Below are 18,901 nucleotides of genomic sequence, written 5' to 3'. Positions count from 1 at the left end.
GTTTCAAAAAAGCTGGCACAAGTGGCAAAAAAGAGTGACAACGTTGAGGAATGCTCCTCAAAGACTTATTTGGAACGTCCCACAGGTGAACAGGCTAATTGGGAAAAGGTGGGTGCCATGATTGGCTATTAAAACAGCTTCCATGAAATGCTCAATCTTCACAAACAAGGACGGGGTGAGGGTCACCACTTTCTCAACAAATGCCAGAGCAAATTGTTCTCAAGCAGCTATTGCAAGGAATTTAGGGATTTCACCATCTACGCTCCGTAATATCATTTAAAGGTTCGGAGAATCAGGAGAAATCACTGCACGTAACGTGACCTTGGATCCTTCAGGCGGTACTGCATCAAAAAGCGACATCGCTGTGTAAAGGATATCACCACATCGGTTCAGGAACACATCAGAAAACCACCGTCAGTAACTACAGTTTGTGGCCATGTCTTTTTAAGTGCAAGTTTAAACTCTACTATGCAAAGCCATAGCCATTTATCAACAACACCCAGAAACTCCGCCGGCTTTGCTGGGCCCAAGCTCATCTATGATGAACTGATGCAAAGTGGAAACGTGTTCTGTGGTCTGATGAGTCCACATTTCAAATCGCTTTTGTAAACTGCGGACGTTGTGTCCTCTGGAACAAAGAGGAAAAGAACCATCTCGATTGTTCTAGGTGCAAAGTGTAAAAGGCAGCATGTGTGATGGTATGGGGGTGTGTTATGTCCCAAGGCATGGGTAACTTACACATCTGTGAAGGCACCATTAATGCTAAAAGGTACATACAGGTTTTGGAGCAACATATGTTGCCATCCAAGCAACGTTATTGTGGACACCCATGCTTATTTCAGCAAGACAATGCCAAGCCACGTGTTACCACAGCGTGGCTTCATAGTAAAAGAGTGTGGGTACTAGACTGGCCTGCCTGTAGTCCAGGCTAAATTATGAGAAGGAAGACTGTTGAACAACTTAAGCTGTACATCAAGTAAGAATGGGAAATAATTCCACTTCAAAAATGTGTCTCCTCAGTTCCCAAACCTTTACTGAGTATTGTTAATAGGAGAGTGCATGTAACACACTGGTAAACATGCCCCTCTGACTACTTTTTTGCAATATGTTGCTGCCATTAAATTCTAAGTTAATGATTATTTGCAAAAAAATATATATGTTTCTCAGTGTGAACATGAAATATCTTGTCTTTTCAGTCTATTCAAATGAATATAAGTTGAAAAGGATTTGCCAATCATCATATTCTCTTTTTATTTACCATTTACACAACGTGACAACTTTGCTGATTATGGGTTTATATATATATATATATATATCTGTGTGTATATGTATGTATGTATGTAATTGGCCATCCCTATACAGGGGTGGTGCCACAAATAATGTCATCAACATGCGTTATGAGGACATTTAAATTTTTTCTATTGCCCATTACCAGCATCATGACAATTAATGTTTGCTAATGTTCAGGAAGTGAATGGAGTATTAAAATCACTGGAGGAAGCACTGGCTGATTTGCAGCGTGTGGATGCCAAAGCTCAGAGTGCCCTGGATGTGAAGAAACAGAACCTAAAAGATGAAACCAAGAAGAGGGAGGATCTTGTCAAGACTATGCAGGAGGTACAAGGACCATGCTCCTCTACATGATGCCCATATCCTTTCTGGGAGTTGATGTTTAGCTCTTCCACCTGTCTTCAGGACAAGAAAGTGCTGGTGGTGAAAGAGAAAGAGGTGTCCAAGTTAACGGAGAAACTTCAGGCCCTAAAGGAGGAAGGCCAGAAGGACGGTGCAGACCTGGAGTCCGCAGAGCAGCATTTTAAAGCCGTGTCTGCTGGCCTGTCTTCCAACGAGGATGGCGAGGAGGCCACCTTGGCCAGCCAGATGATGGCCTGCAAGAATGACATGAGCAAGGCCGACACCGAGGCCAAGCAGGTGAGGACAACGCGGCCTCTTGCCTCCTACCAAGACTTCTTCTAAGCTCCCTTGTGTCCTCCCAGGCCCTCATGACGCTGAAGCACACCCAGGCCGAGCTGAACACCAAGAGGGCCGAGGTGAAGAAGATGGACAGCGGCTACAAGAAAGACAAGGACAGCCTGCAGGCCATCAGGAGCAGCAAGGAAAAAATAGAGGCCGAGCTTGCCAAACTCAAATATGAAGGTACGTAGTGTCTGTTTGAACTTTCATTGTCATGTTGAATGATTGCGTCTTCACCTGAATGCAGACGGGAAGGAGGAGAGTCTCCTGGAGAAGAGAAGACAGCTGTCCAGAGAGGTGGCTCTGCTTAAAGAGACTTATGAGCGCCTGGTATCTCGCTTCCCAAACCTGCGCTTTGACTACAAGTAAGTACATCATCACTTGCTAGGTGGCCCATTTGAAAACACGTAAACATTGTATGGATTCAAAACATTAGGTACACCTGCCAGTCGATTCAAGGAGGGCATAAAAAGCTGTTTTTAGGAGCATTAATGTCAGTTTCATTTGATTTGGAACATGCATATAATACAATGTAATGCATCACATATGTGCACTTCTTTCATGTATGAAGAAGCTGACCTTATTTAATCCTGCCCCTTTTCATACCATTGCAGTTTTATCCCATTCCCTTGTTCTCTGTAACAGAACAGTGAATAAATAAATAATATACCATAGTAAGTTCTAGATGTTCATCATAATTCTTGTTCTGTGTACTTTGTGAACTCTTGTAGTTTGAACAATCTTAAACTGAATCATATTGGTGCTTTGTTTGATTTATTTGCTTCATCCATCCCATCATTTAATTCCACATACTGATTTATTAAAAGTTTTAAGTGTTGTACAAGCATACACATTTTTTAAATTAGATTTTTCTCTAAGGTTATATTTCTCATCTTTTGTTGAGAAGAATTGTTGTATATTCTCGACTAGTAGGTTATACAAACCCGGTTTCCATAGGAGTTGGGAAATTGTTTTAGATGTAAATATTAACGGAATACAATGATTTGCAAATCCTTTTCAACCTATATTCAATTGAATGCACAACTAAGACAACATATTTGATGTCCAAACTCGTAAACTTTTTTTCTTTTGCAAATAATAATTATCTTAGAATTTCATGGCTGCAACACGTGCCAAAGTAGTTGAGAAAAAGCATGTTCACCACTGTGTTACATCCTTTTCTTTTAACAACACTCAATAAACGTTTGGGAACTGAGGAAGCTAATTGTTGAACCTTTGAAAGTTGAATTATTTCCCATTCTTGTTTTATGTAGAGCTTCAATCAATCGTTCAACAGTCCGGGATCTCGGCTGTCGTATTTTACGCTTCATAATGCGCCACACATTTTCCATGGGAGCACGTGCCAAAGTAGTTGGGAAAGGGCATGTTCACCACTGTGTTACATCCTTTTCTTTTAACAACACTCAATAAACGTTTGGGAACTGAGGAGACACATTTTTTAAGCTTTTCAGGTGGAATTCTTTCCCATTCTTGCTTGATGTACAGTTTAAGTTGTTCAATAGTCCGGGGTCTCTATTGTCATATTTTTGGCTTCAAAATTTTCAGTGGGAGACAGGTCTGGACTACAGGCAGGCCGTGTAGTACCCGGACTCTTTTACTATGAAGCCACGCTGTTGTAACACGTGGTGTTGCATTGTCTTGCTGAAATAAGCAGGGGCGTCTATGATAACGTTACTTGAATGGCAATATATGTTTCTCCAAAACTTGTATGTACCTTTCAGCATTAACGGTGCCCTTGCAGATGTGTAAGTTACCCATGCCTTGGGCACTAATACACCCCCATACCATCACAGATGCTGCCTTTTGAACTTTGCGCCTATAACAATCTGGATGGTTCTTTTCTTCTTTGTTCCCGAGGACACAAATTTCCATAGTTTCCAAAAACAATTTGAAATGTGGACCTGTCAGACCACATAACATTTTTCCACTTTGCATCAATCCATCTTAGATGATCTCGGGCCCAGAGAAGCCGGCGGCGTTTCTGGATGTTGTTGACAAATGGCTTTTGCTTTGCATAGCAGAGCTTTAACTTGCACTTACAGATGTAGCGACAAACTTTATTTAGTAACGGTGGTTTTCTCAAATCTTCCTGAGTCCATGTGGTGATATCCTTTAGAGATTGATGTCGGCTTTTGATACAGTGCCGTCTGAGGAATTGAAGGTCACTGTCATTCAATGTTTGTTTACGTTGAGTGATTTCTCCGGATTCTCTGAACCTTTTGATGATATTATGGACCGTAGATGTTGAAATCCCTAAATTTCTTGCAATTGCACTTTGAGAAACGTTGTTCTTAAACTGTCTATTTGCTCACACAGTTGTGGACAAAGGGGTGCATATTTTTTGGGAAGCTGTTTTTATACCCAATCATTGCACCCACCTGTTCCCAATTAGCCTGCACACTTGTGGGATGTTCCAGATAAGTGTTTGATGAGCATTCCTCAACTTTATCAGTATGTATTGCCACCTTTCCCAACTTCTTTGTCACGTGTTGTTGGCATCAAATTCTAAAGTTAATGATTATTTGCAAAAAAATAAATGTTTATCAGTTTGAACATCAAATATGTTGTCTTTGTAGCATATTCAACTGAATATGGGTTGAAAATGATTTGCAAATCATTGTATTCCGTTTATATTTACATCTAACACAATTTCCCAACTCATATGGAAACGGGGTTTGTAGTTGACATCATTTTAGATATTTGCAAAAGCACCAAATCGTTGAATTTCAATATTTGTGATTCAATAAATCAAGTTTTTGTATGTTCTCTTTATCCAACATGATGTATTATTATAGCTGATATTTTTTGTAACACAGTTAGTGAATAATGTGTGCTTTTGTAGTTATTTCCAATATTTCTACACAATAATTCTGATATGTAACACTAGTGAGCAGTAGAGAATATGATGTGAATTTAGGTCCAGAACATATTTTGATTTATTCATTATTGACGTGTTTCATCCTACTTTATGTTGTATATTTTTACATGAGATTTCCTGTTCATTTGATCATCTTTTATTATACCCACAAATGTTATTTGTTACCCTTTCAATGTCTACTCCGTCTATTTGTATTTGTGTTTGACTTTCCCTTCTACTGTTACCAAATATCATTATTTTAGTTTTACTGAAATTCCAAGATAAGTCTGTTTTTGTCAAACCATTTTTTTAATTTGTTCATTTCTTCTGCCATACTGCTGTGATGTTATGCGCATGCCAAGATTAGATTGAAGGTAATACAGTATTTTTCGGACCATAGGGCACACCGGGTTATAAGGCGCACTGTTGATGAGCAGGTCTACTCAGGTCTATTTTCATTAAAGGTGTCATAATGATTTATTTTCTAAAAGTAAAAGACTTCCTTGTGGTCTACATAACATGTGATGGTGCTTATTTGGTCAAAATGTTGCATAGATGATGTCTTACCTATCATCTTCCAAGTCCTTTTCTGACAGTCTCTTCAGGATGCGCCGTTTAGTTACGTGCCTCCACTTCGACAGCGTCTTCTCCCTGTCATCTTTGTTGTACTGGTAGTTTTTTAGCGCTTCCGTAGCGAGACTACTGACAGATGTAAGTTACAACTGTAATCCAATCCAAAGAGATAAAAATCAAATTATGTCTTCCCAGACTATCAGTTGAGCGCCGACGTTGAAGATTTAGTCTTGTTTGGTGAAAAAAAATACATTCTGAGTCCTATACAAGTCTTATAAATATACTCATGAATTAGAAAGTGTCTTTGAATTTGTGACTGATATTTGGTATGTAGTGACACACCTTCTCCGTGCTTCCAGGGATCCTGAACGAGGATGGGACTGCAGCAAGGTAAAGGGTCTGGTGGCGAACCTGATCTCAGTGCACGATGTAACCTATGCCACCGCCCTGGAAGTGGTAGCCGGAGGACGGCTTTATAACATCGTGGTTGACACGGAGGCGAGTGTGCTATTTCTACGCAACTTGTTGCCGTTTTATTGTCATATTGAATTATTTTGTGGCTTGCTAGGTGACTGGTAAAAAGCTGCTGGACAAGGGAGAGCTGCAGCGGCGATACACCATCATTCCCCTGAACAATATCTCCGCGAAGACGCTGACTGACAGAGTTGTCAAGGCTGCCAAGAACCTGGTAAGAAAATATTAACGACCTGGTGTTCGTTTGTTTGCAGGCTTGAGATTTTTCAGTCTACAGTCTTTTTTTAATCTCTGTAAAAATATTCAAAAAAAAGAAATTCCGTTTTTATTTGTTTTTTTCCTACCTACAATGTGTGTTAAAATCTTTGCCATACCTGCCAACAACTACTGTTTTCCCGTGACGAGTACGTTTTTTTATAATCCAGTGGTAAAAACTAAGGTTTCTATTCAAAATGATAAAGTTAAAAATGGAAGTTACATAGCGGAACAACTCCACGGGCAGGGGACAAACTACACATCAATGATGATTGGTTGGTTTTTAACAGGGGTCGGCAACCCACGGCTCTGGAGCCGCCTGCGGCTCTTTAGCGACGCCCCAGTGGCTCTCTGGAGCTTTTTCAAAAATATATGAAAAATGGAAATGATGAGGGGAAAAAAAACTTTTTTGTTTTAATTTGGTTTCTGTAGGAGGACAAACATGACACAAACCTCCCTAATTGCTGTAAAGCACACTGTTTATATTATACATGCTTCACTGATTCGAGTATTTGGCGAGCCCCGCTTTGTCCTACTAATTTTGGTGGTCCTTGAACTCACCGTAGTTTGTTTTACATGTATAACTTTCTCCGACTTTCTAAGACGTGATTTATGCCACTTCTTTTTCTGTCTCATTTTGTCCACAAAACTTATAACGTTGTGCATGAATGCCCAAAGGTGAGTTTTGTTGATGTTATAGACTTATGTGGAGTGTGCTAGTCAGACGTATTTGGTCACTGTATGACTGTAAGCTAATCGATGCCAACATGCTATTTAGGCTAGCTATATGTACATATTGCATTACTATGCCTCATTTGTAGCTGTATTTGAGCTCATTTAGTTTCCTTTAAGTCCTCATAATTCAATTTATATCTCATGACACACTATCGGTATTTTTAACCACTGTGCCGCGGCCGTGACATACAGTCTCACGGTGTGCCGTGGGAGATTATCCAATTTCACCTATTTGGGTTAAAAATATTTTTTTGCAAACCAGTGATTATAGTCTGCAAATGATGTGTTGTTGTTGAGTGTCGGTGCTGTCTAAAGCTCGGCAGAGTAACTGTGTAATACTCTTCCATATCAGTAGGAGGCAGCAGGTAGCTAACTGCTTTGTAGATGTTGTTGGGAACAGCGGAAGGCAGCGTAAGGTTAAAAAGGTGTCTAATGATTAAACCAAAAATAAAGAAAAGGTGAGTGCCCCTAAGAAAAGGCATTGAAGATTAGGGAAGGATATGCAGAACGAAACTATAACTTAACTGACTACAAAGTACAAACCCCGTTTCCATATGAGTTGGGAAATTGTGTTGGATGTAAATATAAACGGAGTACAATGATTTGCAAATCCTTTTCAACCCATATTCAATTGAAAGCACTACAAAGACACGATATTTGTTGTTCAAACTCATAAACTTTTTTTTTTTTTTTGCAAAAATAATATTAATAAATAGAATTTCATGGCTGCAACACGTGCCAAAGTAGTTGGGAAAGGGCATGTTCACCACTGTGTTACATCACATTTTCTTTTGACAAAACTCAATAAACGTTTGGGAACTGAGGAAACAAATTGTTTAAGTTTTGCAAGTGGAATTCTTTACCATTGCTGCTTGATGTACAGCTTAAGTTGTTCAACAGTCCGGGGTCTTTTTGTCGTATTTTACGCTTCATAATGCGCCACACATTTTCGATGGGAGACATGTCTGGACTGCAGGCGGGCCAGGAAAGTACCCGCACACTTTTACTACGAAGCCACGCTGTTGTAACGCGTGGCTTGTCATTGTTTTGCTGAAATAAGCAGGGGCGTCAATGACAACGCCGCTTGGGTGACAACATATGTTGCTCCAAGACCTATATGGACCATTCAGCATTAGTGGTGCCTTCACAGATGTGTAAGTTACCCATGCCTTGGGCACTAATACACCCCCATGCCATCACAGATGCTGGCTTTGCAACTTAGCGCCTATAACGATCCGGATGGTTATTTCCTCTTTGTTCCGGAGGACACCACGTCCACAGTTTCCAAATATAATTTGAAATGTGGACTCGTCAGACCACAGAACACTTTTCCACTTTGCATCAGTCCATCTTAGATGAGATCGGGCCCAGCGAAGCCGGCAGCGTTCCTCGGTGTTGTTGATAAATGGCATTCGCTTTGCATAGTAGAGTTTTAACTTGCATTTACAGATTGAGCGACCAACTGAAGTTACTGACAGTGGTTTTCTGAAGTGTTCCTGAGCCCATATGGATGATATCATTTATACATTGATGTCGGTTTTTGATGCAGTACCGCCTGAGGGATCAAAGGTCCGTAATATCATCGCTTAAGTGCAGTGATTTCTCCAGATTCTCTGAACCTTTTGATAACTTTACGGACCGTAGATGGTAAAACACCTAAATTCCTTGCAATGGTTCGTTGAGAATTGTTGTTCTAAAACTGTTTGACAATTTGCTTACAAATTGGTGACCCTCACCCCATCCTTGTTTGTGAATGACTTAGCATTTCATGGAAACTGCTTTTATACCCAACTATGGCACCCACCTGTTCCCAATTAGCCTGCACACCTGTGTGATGTTTCAAATAGGTGTTCGATGAGCATTCCTCAACTTTATCAGTATTTATTGCCACCTTTCCCAACTTCTTTGACATGTGTGGTTGGCATCAAATTCTAAAGTTAATGATTATTTACAAAAAAAAAGTGTTTATCAGTTTGAACATCAAATCTGTTGTCTTTGTAGCATATTCAACTGAATATGGGTTGAAAATGATTTGCAAATCATTGTATTCCGTTTATATTTACATCCAACACAATTTCCCAACTCATATGGAAACGGGGTTTGTAAACAAAACAGAATCTTGGTCGACAGCAAAGACTTACTGTGGAGCAAAGACGGTGTCAACAATGTAAATCTGGACATGTCATGACAATCGACAATGTCCCCACAAAGAAGGATAATCCCTAATTTTTGTTGTTGTACATGGATGAGGGTGTGTGTTGCTGAGCCCGACTTGGACATTGTCTGGACTGGACCTGGTTTTAAAAACCTTTTAGACAAGTCTAATTTCATTAACAACCTGGTCTGATGAAGATAAGGTTATTTTTTTTATTTGTATTTTTTTTTAAATAAAATAAAATGAGATTTAAAAAAAAAAAAGGAAAAAAATGACATTTTCTTGGATAAAAAAGAAAGTAAAATCATATAAAACAATTATATTAAAAATAGTAATTAATGATAGTGTTAGTGGACCGGCGACACACACAATCATGTGTGTTTCAGGGACTGTGTCCCTTGCAGACTGTGTTATATATGTTGTGGGAACCAGAATTTTGGTAGCAGAAAGAAACAACCCTTTTTTGTGTGAGTGGGTGTGGATGAGTGTGAATGGGGGAGGGAAGGGTTTTCTTTGGGGGGTTGATGCACTAATGGAAAGTGTATCTTGTGTATTTTTATGTTGGTTTAATTAAAAAAAAAAAAAAAAAGAAGGATAATAACAACTGAAATATTGATTGCTAAAACAAAGTAAAAGCGGGAAATATCGCTCAAAGGAAGACATGAAACTTCTACAGTAAAATACAAAAAAAAGAGAAAAAGCCACCAAAATAGGAGTGCAAGACAATAAGTAAAACACTACACACAGGAAAACCGCAAAAAAGTGAAAATAAGTCAGGGTGTGATGTGATAGGTGGTGACAGTACACCTACTTGGAGACAAGAGCTGATGCATGCTTGGTTATGCTTTAAAGTCATATCCAACAATTGCAAAATTGACTTTTTACTGTCAACTGAGATTCATTTTTAATGATTTCTACTGATGGTGTGCCTCCGCTTTTTTTTCCCCAAAATTTCTCTTGGCTCAAAAAAGGTTGAAAAACACTGATGTAGACCACATCCAGGAAACCCACAATGTGTCTACTTGGCCACATTTGGACAAATGTATGCGTCTGGATAAAACATTAATTTGACTTGTTTACCATGTAAACCCCCCCAAAAATATTGAATTGGTGGTATACAAATTTAAGAACACACTTGATTGTGGCAGACATGTTTGCTACAGTATAAATGGTAAATTGGTTGTACTTTTATAGCGCTTTTCTACCTTCAAGGTAGGGCTGGGCGATATTGCCTTTTTTTAATACCGCGATATTTTTATGCCATATCGCGATACACGATATATATTACGATATTTTGCCTTAGCCTTGAATGAACACTTTATGCATATAATCACAGCAGAATGATGATTCTATGTGTCTGCATTAAAACATTCTTGTTCATACTGCATTAATATATGCTACTTTTAAACTTTCATGTAGAGAAGGAAACCACAACTAAGTAAATTTACCAAAAGTGTATTTATTAAAGTTATTAGCAGGTGACTTTTCAAATACATATGAGCAGTAATGGTACTTTTGGTAGCAACGCTTGTGCCCCACACATAACAAATCAAAGTTGTCTATTCGACATATTCCCGCTTGAAGCCGAACCACCGCCAGACGATGGACCCCGTGCTGTTTTTCTTGGAAATTAATTCTTCCTTCATTTGTTACGAGATTCGCACCTTCTTTCACCGCAAAAACCCGGCAGCATCACAGCTAACGTTAGCCATGCCGCGACCTCTCCGCTGGGCAAGGGCGTGCACGTATGACGTAACAGTAAGTGACGTATGAATGTGCGCCTGCTTGTCTGTGAGGAGACAGGAAAGAATGAGGAGTGTAATGCCCGCAGCTGCGTGACAACGTCTACTCGAATATTACTATATGGTCATTTTCTATATCGCACAGAGACAAACCCGTGATATATATCGTATATCGATATATCGCCCAGCCCTACTTCAAGGTACTCAAAGCGCTTTGACACTACTTCCACATTCACCCATTCACACACACACATTCACACACTGATCGAGGGAGTTGCCATCCAAGGTGCACCCATCAGGAGCAAGGGTGAAGTGTCTTGCTCAGGACACAATGGACGTGACGAGGTTTGTAGTAGGTGGGGATTGAACCAGGGACCCTCGGGTTGCGAACGGCCACTCTCCCAACTGCTCTGTCTAAATGCTAACTTTAATTTTCATTAGTGTTTTACAACAAGACAGTAGCTGACATTTTGTACATTATTTCTACACTTTATATTTGAAACTAAAACAGACATAGTAATGTGTAAATAATGTCAATAAGTAGATGAACCGTCTGTGGCTGTGAATTGAACACTAGTAAGGTTGTAAATACTGTATAGAGTAGGCTAACCCATGTGGTTTCTGTGGATGTGAACACAATTACTGTAGTGACTCAATAACATAGTGACTGAAACAGACATAGTAATGTGTAAATAATGTCAATAACTAGATGAACCACCAGTGGCTGTGAAGTGAACTCTAGTAAGGTTGTAAATACTGTATAGAGTAGGCTAACCCATGTGGTTCCTGTGGATGTGAACACAATTACTGTAGTGACTCAATAACGTAGTGACTGAAACAGACATCGTGGTTCATTTGGATGAATGGTGTATTTATTTATTTATGTCAATAATGTTAATCATTTTTCAATTCTTTAAACACTAAAACATTTTTGAATGGTGCTTTTATTTTGCTGATTTTTGCATGCTCAATTGCTAAAGAAAAACAGGAGCTTCCCCTCCCTGGATCTGGCTGGACCAGACCCCTGGCTTATTTTCAGTCTTTTTCATTAAGTTCAAAAGCCTGATAAACACATGCGAATATTAGCTTTGATATCTGCAGTATTAAAGTCCATAGTCCACACTTTACTGCAGCGATTCCATTTCCTGCTGCACTCGTCTCCTCTTGAATAAAATAAGTAACTACAAATGACACTTTAATAAAGGCTGTTTGTTTAGCATCACTGGAGGCAGACTTTTTTTTTGCTTTCTTTACTAACGTCTATACTCGCCGTCTCCTCCTTCAGGTGGGAGAAGACAATGTCAACACCGCTCTGTCACTGGTGGGTTACGAGTCGGACCTCCGCAAAGCCATGGAGTACGTGTTTGGCTCCACCCTGGTGTGCGACACCTTGGACAACGCCAAGAGGGTGGCTTTTGACAAGCAGGTGATGACCAAGACCGTCACTCTCGGAGGAGACATCTTTGACCCACAAGGAACTCTGAGTGGAGGTGAGAGGAGGAGGAAGAAGGCGGGCATAAAACCTTTCTCAGAACATTCCAAGGCCATTTCTTCCAGCCCAATTAGTAATAGAATAGAAAGTACTTTATTGATCCCTGGGGGAAATTCAGCACCACAGTACGCTCACAATAGACAATAAACACCATTTTTTACATGTGAATAATATAAATACAGTCTATTATACAGCATTATTCACATGTGATTAATATAACTACATTCTATTATACAGCATTATTCACATGTGAATAATATAAATACAGTCTATTATACATCATTATTCACATGTGAATAATAGTCTATTAACAGCATTATTCACATGTGAATTATGTAACTACAATGTATTATACAGCATTATTCACATGTGAATAATATAAATACATTATACATTTGCAGTACATGTACAGTCAAAAGGAACATATGCACTATACAGTCTGATGGCTGTCGGTATGAAGGACTGCCTTTGTCGTTCAATGTGGCATTTTGGCGATGGAATTCTCTTTACAGTGAGATAAAATATTGTACAAATATGTTCCAATTGGGGAAAAAAATATAAAGACAGAACAATAAGATCATATGGACAGTGGTGAGTGTTTACATTTTGCTTTATACTTACTATTTTACTTATTTTTTGTCTGGTTTTGTATTTGTTTTGTATCATCCCGTGAGGTGTATATTACCTTTTTTGTTCAGTTTGTACTTCATGAAGTTTTGCACTTGTTTTTTTGTGTGTTTTTTTGTTCGTTTTCATTATATCTGGATGCATTTGTTTGGTTTGTACTATGCTTGTGAATCTGGGCTATCTATTAACTACTTATTATGTTGAAGAGGGCAGGAAATATAAGATTTTCTTCATCCTGTTCCTTCTCAAGCATACGTGTGTAACTATGTGTTTAGTTGCTCAAGTTTAATTGTCTATTGATCAAAAATGAATGAATGAATCTAATTGATATATTTTTGCATGATCATTTCAGTAAATTAGTATTTTTGTTGGATGGTATTTAGCTAAAGTTGTATTCTTGGAACTAACGTCCGTTGCCTGTCCTCCTCCAGGAGCCCGCTCACAGAGTGCATCCGTGCTGACCAGCCTGCAGGAGGTGAAGGAGGTTCAGGGCAAGTTGAATGAGAAGGAAGCCCAGCTGAGGGACACAGAGCAACAACTGGCCAGCCTGAAAGGAACTGCGGACAAGTACGGACACGTGTTCATGTTGTCCACGTGCTCGGTAGAAGTTTGCTACACGTCCTGTCTCCTCCAGGCACCGCCAGCTGAAGCAGCAGCACGAGCTGAAGGTGGAGGAGGAGCAAATCTTGCAGGCAAAGCTGCAGCAGAGCTCCTTCCACCAGCAGCAGGAGGAGCTAGAGAGGCTCCACAAAGCCATTGGTGAGAACAATTGACTTCCCAGGCATGTAAAAACTTAGAAATCCGCATTTTTAAACGTTCATTTTCGCCTCAAAATACCACTTCTACGTTTCTTTAATACCGTGTTTTTCGGCGCACTTAAAATTCTTTTTTTTTCTCAAAACTCGACAGTGCGCCCTATAACCCGGTGCGCCTAATGCAAGGAATAAGTTTGGTTGAGCTTACCCACCTCAAAGCTATTTCATTTGGTACATGGTGTAATAAGTGTGACCAGTAGATGGGAGTCAAACATAAGAGATAAGTGTATCTTGCCACTATGATGGCAAAACGACCAAGGTAAACAACACCAGTATTTTAAATGTTCTATTGTAAATATAGAACATTACTCATGGCACTCAAAAATTTATTAAAATGTTTTAGTACAGAAAGCGGCTTGAAGATGAACTGTAAAACATCATCTATGCAACATTTTGACCAAAGAACCACCACCAAAAAAAATAAAAATAATATGACTCCTTTAATGCGTCCTGTAATCCGATGCGCCTAATACATGAAAAAGGATAAAAAAATTTACCATTCATCGGCAATGCACTTTATAATCCGTTGGGCCATATTGTCCGTAAAATACGGTAACTAATCAATAAAAATAGGATGTGAAGAAAATTTGTTGGAGGCTAACCTCAGCCACAGGCTCCTCGCTGTTCCTCTTGCCTAAAAACCCCACTGAGTGTCATGTTCAAAAACTGATGACATATATGAAACAGACAAGAAGCAAGGAATCATGCAGAGACAGAGTTCAGTTTGGACTCACTGAAATCTGCGTTCCTCCCTCTTGTCCTCGGTTTTTCCCGTAAATCTTCAGAAGAAAAGCAGCTCTTCAATGGGAGATGTTTGCGATGATCTTCTTGTTTTACTCACCCGGCTGGAATCGTCAGACGTGTTGGAATCCGACTCGAAGGACCAAGAAGATGTCAGGTTCAAACACTGATGACATTATTAAACAGACAAGAAGCAAGGAATCATGCAGAGACAGAGTTCAATTTGGCTCAATGAGGAGAGACGTTTGGGGCAGCACACTCAGTTACAGAACCAACGTGTGCTGACACTCGTGATATTGCCCTGTCTCTGCTTTGTCTGCGTCACGGTACTCAATTTTCTGGTCACAAACACTGATAAGAGACGACTGCAATCCAGGATTGCTAATTGTCCCTTTGCACTGATAGAAAAGTACAACTTCAGCACAATTGATAATAACTATAGCAACGGCCTTAAAGCATAAGAGTTGTGTGATAATTTATACATAATTATTCTGACTCTGAGTTGCAGGATGGAGAGACAATCAGGAGCACGGAAACAAGCTAGCTAATTAGACGGCTGTCCCCTGTGTTGCTAATCATATTTGGATGATTACAATCCCAACACTGTTAGCGGAATATCCCCCCGGGGATCAATAAAGTACTTTCTATTCTGTCTTGTAGAGTATTTATTAGTAGCCAGAGAAAAGGTATATTTTTAAAGTGATGGATTGTAAACAGAGGTCACAACACAGGAAGTATATTACCTGAGGGGGCATAGCTACAGGATTGAGTTGCCAAATGAGAAACGTTTTCTGACTTTCTCGCATGCATGTTACAGAATGTGACATGAGTAATAATAATGTTAGTAAATGATCTAGTAAAAATGGTGTGCTACATTATATGGGACATGTAAGTGTCAAAAAGGTCAAATATAGTGTAGAAATGCACCCAATTGCGGGCAATTTACCGTATTTTCCGGACTATAGTGCGCATACCATAAGCCGCACCCGAAAGAAATCAGAATTGTAGTGAATTTAATTTATATAGCACTTTTTCTCTCATGACTCGAAGCACTTTACATGGTGAAACCCACGATCTATATCTTTAAGCTACATTCAAAGCAGTGTGGTTGGAACTGGGAGCAGGTGGGTAAAGTGTCTGGTCCAACGACAGTGACCAGGATGGCGAGAGCAGGAATCGAACCTGGAACCCTGGAGTTGCTGGCATAATCGAGCAACGCCGCCAATGTTGGGAAATGAGTTATTGACATAGAAAGATTTTGTAAATATTCATTTACATACCTTGTCTGTAAAACGGCTGATTGGACAAAACGTCAGTCATGGTCATAGACACACTCGCTGTGGAAGCTAGCTCTCCAATTAGCTAAACAGACTCAATAACTCCACGCTGACGTTTCGAGGAATTTACTGAGGAATTTGTGAAAGGAACACAATACAAAAAGAATGCCGTTGTAAGTCAATATTACGAACACAGACACTTATAAAAGTGTTAGCATATTAGCTAATGCTAACGACGCTCGCTTGTTTACATTACGATAGCAAGTACAAATATGCATGAAAACACTCCTCACATGGGACACTTAAGTAAGAATTGTTTTAGTTATATTGTAAAACTTGCATACATTGCTTGGAGTGATGAATGAAGACGTCATACCAGTAGGAACGTTATGACTCGAAGAGGAAACGGCACTTATACTTCCACTTCAAAGCTTTAAACAGCACTTGCAGACATGCACCAAGCAACACCTGCAGTGAGTGAACTGGTCCAAAAGATGGCGCCATATCACAAGCAATAACACACCTTTTCAGTCTCTTTGCTTGTTTTTTTTATTAAAACTCTTTGCATCGTAGACGTCAGCGATTTAAAAAATCATAAATCAGCCGCACTGTGTAAGCCACAAGGTGCGAAGTGTAGGAAAAAATTGAGACTTATAGGCAAGAATTTACATTTGTCTTGATTTTCAACATTATCTTTTGGGGTTTGCGCAAAAGCAATTTATGCTCATAAAAATGTTCCTCTTTTTTTTTTTTCTAAATCTTTCTCTTTTTGAAAAAAATACCTGACTTCTCGCAATGAGATGCGGCTTAATGTTAATTGGACTTGTGTCACCAGAGGAGAGCGAGGAGACTCTACGTGTCACCAAGGATGTACAGAAGCGTGCGGAGGAGAAGTACAAGATGTTGGAGAAAAAGATGAAGAATGCAGAATCCGAGAGGGAGAAGGAGCTGAAGGCCGCCCAGCAGAAGCTCAACGCCGCCAAGGCCAAAGCAGACGCCTTCAACAAAAAGCTCAAACAGCAGCAGCAGGTACACAACACATCGTTATTTGTCTGGAATAGGGATGTACCGTATACCGCTTCTAGTATAGTACCGCGATACTAAGGATTCATATTCGGTACTATACAGCCTCTAAAAAGTACTGGTTTCCACCCCCTTTATGACTTCCCTTTCCCCAGCCACTTCGTCTAGCTCTTCCCGGGGGATCCCGAGGCGTTCCCAGGCCAGCCGGGAGACGTAGTCTTCCCGACGTGTCCTAAGTCTTCTCCGTGGCCTCCTACCGGTTCGACGTTCCCTAAACACCTCCTTAGGGAGGCGTTCGGGTGGGATCCTGACCAGATGCCCGAACCACCTCATTTGGCTATTCTCGATGTGGAGGAGCAGCGACTTTACTTTGAGCTCCTCCCGGATGGCAGAGCTTCTCACCCTATCTCTAAGAGAGAGCCCCGCCACCCGGCGAAGGCAACTCATTTCGGCCGCTTGTACCCGTGATCTTTTCCTTTCAGTCATGACCCAAAGCTCATGACCATAGGTGAGGATGGGAACGTGGATCGACCGGTAAATTGAGAGCTTTGCCTTCCAGCTCAGCTCCTTCTTCACCACAATGGATCGGTACAACGTCCGCATTAATGAAGACGCCGCACCGATCCGCCTGTCGATCTCACGATCCACTCTTCCCTCACTCATGAACAAGACTCTTAGGTACTTGAACTCCTCCACCTGGGGCAGGGTTTCCTCCCCAACCTAGAGATGGTACTCCATCCTTTCCCATGCACCCTCAGGAACCCTGCCGAGAGTATAGAGCTGGTCCACAGTTCCACGACCAGGACGAAAACCACACTGTTCCTCCTGAATCCGAGGTTCGACTATCCGGCGTAGCCTCCTCTCCAGTACACCTCAATAAACCTTACCAGGGAGGCTGAGGAGTGTGATCCCACGATAGTTGGAACACACCCTACGGTCCCCCTTCTTAAAGAGAGGGCCCACCACCCCGGTCTGCCAATCCAGAGGTACCGCCCCCGATGTCCACACGATGCTGCAGTCTTGTCAACCAAGACAGCCCCACAGCATCCAGAGCCTTAAGGAACTCCGTGCGGATCTCATCCACCCCTGGGGCCTTGCCACCGAGGTTCCTTTTAATTACCTCGGCAACCTCAGCCCCAGAAATAGAGCCCAGGCACTGCTTCCTCATAGGAAGACGTGTTGGTGGGATTGAGGAGGTCTTCGAAGTATTCCTTTCACCTATCCACAACATCCGCAGTTGAGTTCAGCAGATCACCATCCGCACTATACACGGTGTTGACAGTGTACTGCTTCCCCTTCCTGAGGCGGCGGATGGTGGTCCAGAACCGCTTCGAAGCCGTCCGGAAGTCTTTTTCCACGGCTTCCCCGAACTCCTCCCATGTCCCAGTTTTTGCCTCCGCGACCGCTGAAGCTGCACACTGCTTGGCCCGTCGGTACCTGTCCACTGCCTCCGGAGTCCTATGAGCCAAAAGAACCCGATAGGACTCCTTCTTCAGCTTGACAGCATCGCTCACCGCTGGTGTCCTCCAACGGGTTCTAGGATTACCGCCTCGAAAGGTACCAACTACCTTGCGGCCACAACTTGAAGTCCCCCAGCAGAACAAGGGAATCACCCGGAGGAGGACTTTCCAGTACTCCCTCGAGTGTACCCAAAAAGGGTGGGTACTCTGAACTATTGTTTGGTGCGCAAGCACAAACAACAGTCGGGACCAGTCCCCCCACCCGAAGGCGGAGGGAGGCTACCCTTTCGTCCACTGGGTTGAACTCCAACGTGTAGGCTTTGAGCCGGGGGGGAACAAGAATTGCCACCCCAGCCCGTCGCCTCCCACTGCCGGCAACGCCAGAGTGGAAGAGAGTCCAGCCCCTCTCGAGAGAAGTGGTTCCAGAGTCCTTGCTGTGCGTCGAAGTGAGTCCGACTATATCCAGCCGGAATTTTTCTACTTCGCGCACTAGCTAAGGCTTCTTCCCCCTCAGCGAGGAGACGTTCCACATCCCAAGAGCTAGCTCCTGTAGCCGAGGTATCATTGAAAACTAATGTAAAGTATCAAAGAAGAGAAGAATAAGTGATTGTGGAGGTTGCCCTCCTGTGGGTTCCTCAGACCACCAAACACTGCCATGAGAGCCCAGATCACTGTTTTATTTT

General features: G+C 41.3%; 1 protein-coding gene across 1 annotated transcript in view; it reads left to right on the top strand.

Moving 5' to 3' along the window:
- Positions 1 to 18,901, top strand: part of smc2 (structural maintenance of chromosomes 2) — a 38,375-nt gene that overhangs the window by 7,070 nt on the left and 12,404 nt on the right. Inside the window, exons 8-17 of the mRNA XM_061905598.1 lie at positions 1,468 to 1,617; positions 1,696 to 1,929; positions 1,995 to 2,154; positions 2,219 to 2,336; positions 5,782 to 5,920; positions 5,991 to 6,110; positions 12,069 to 12,273; positions 13,334 to 13,469; positions 13,537 to 13,661; positions 16,571 to 16,764. Of these exons, the coding sequence (XP_061761582.1) occupies positions 1,468 to 1,617; positions 1,696 to 1,929; positions 1,995 to 2,154; positions 2,219 to 2,336; positions 5,782 to 5,920; positions 5,991 to 6,110; positions 12,069 to 12,273; positions 13,334 to 13,469; positions 13,537 to 13,661; positions 16,571 to 16,764 (1,581 nt within the window). The remainder of the gene's footprint in view (positions 1 to 1,467; positions 1,618 to 1,695; positions 1,930 to 1,994; positions 2,155 to 2,218; positions 2,337 to 5,781; positions 5,921 to 5,990; positions 6,111 to 12,068; positions 12,274 to 13,333; positions 13,470 to 13,536; positions 13,662 to 16,570; positions 16,765 to 18,901) is intronic.

The sequence above is a fragment of the Nerophis ophidion genome, linkage group LG01 (genome assembly GCF_033978795.1).
Source record: "Nerophis ophidion isolate RoL-2023_Sa linkage group LG01, RoL_Noph_v1.0, whole genome shotgun sequence".
Classification (NCBI taxonomy): domain Eukaryota; kingdom Metazoa; phylum Chordata; class Actinopteri; order Syngnathiformes; family Syngnathidae; genus Nerophis; species Nerophis ophidion.
The sequence above is the reverse complement of the archived record's forward strand: the minus strand, read 5'-3'. Positions and strand labels throughout refer to the sequence as shown.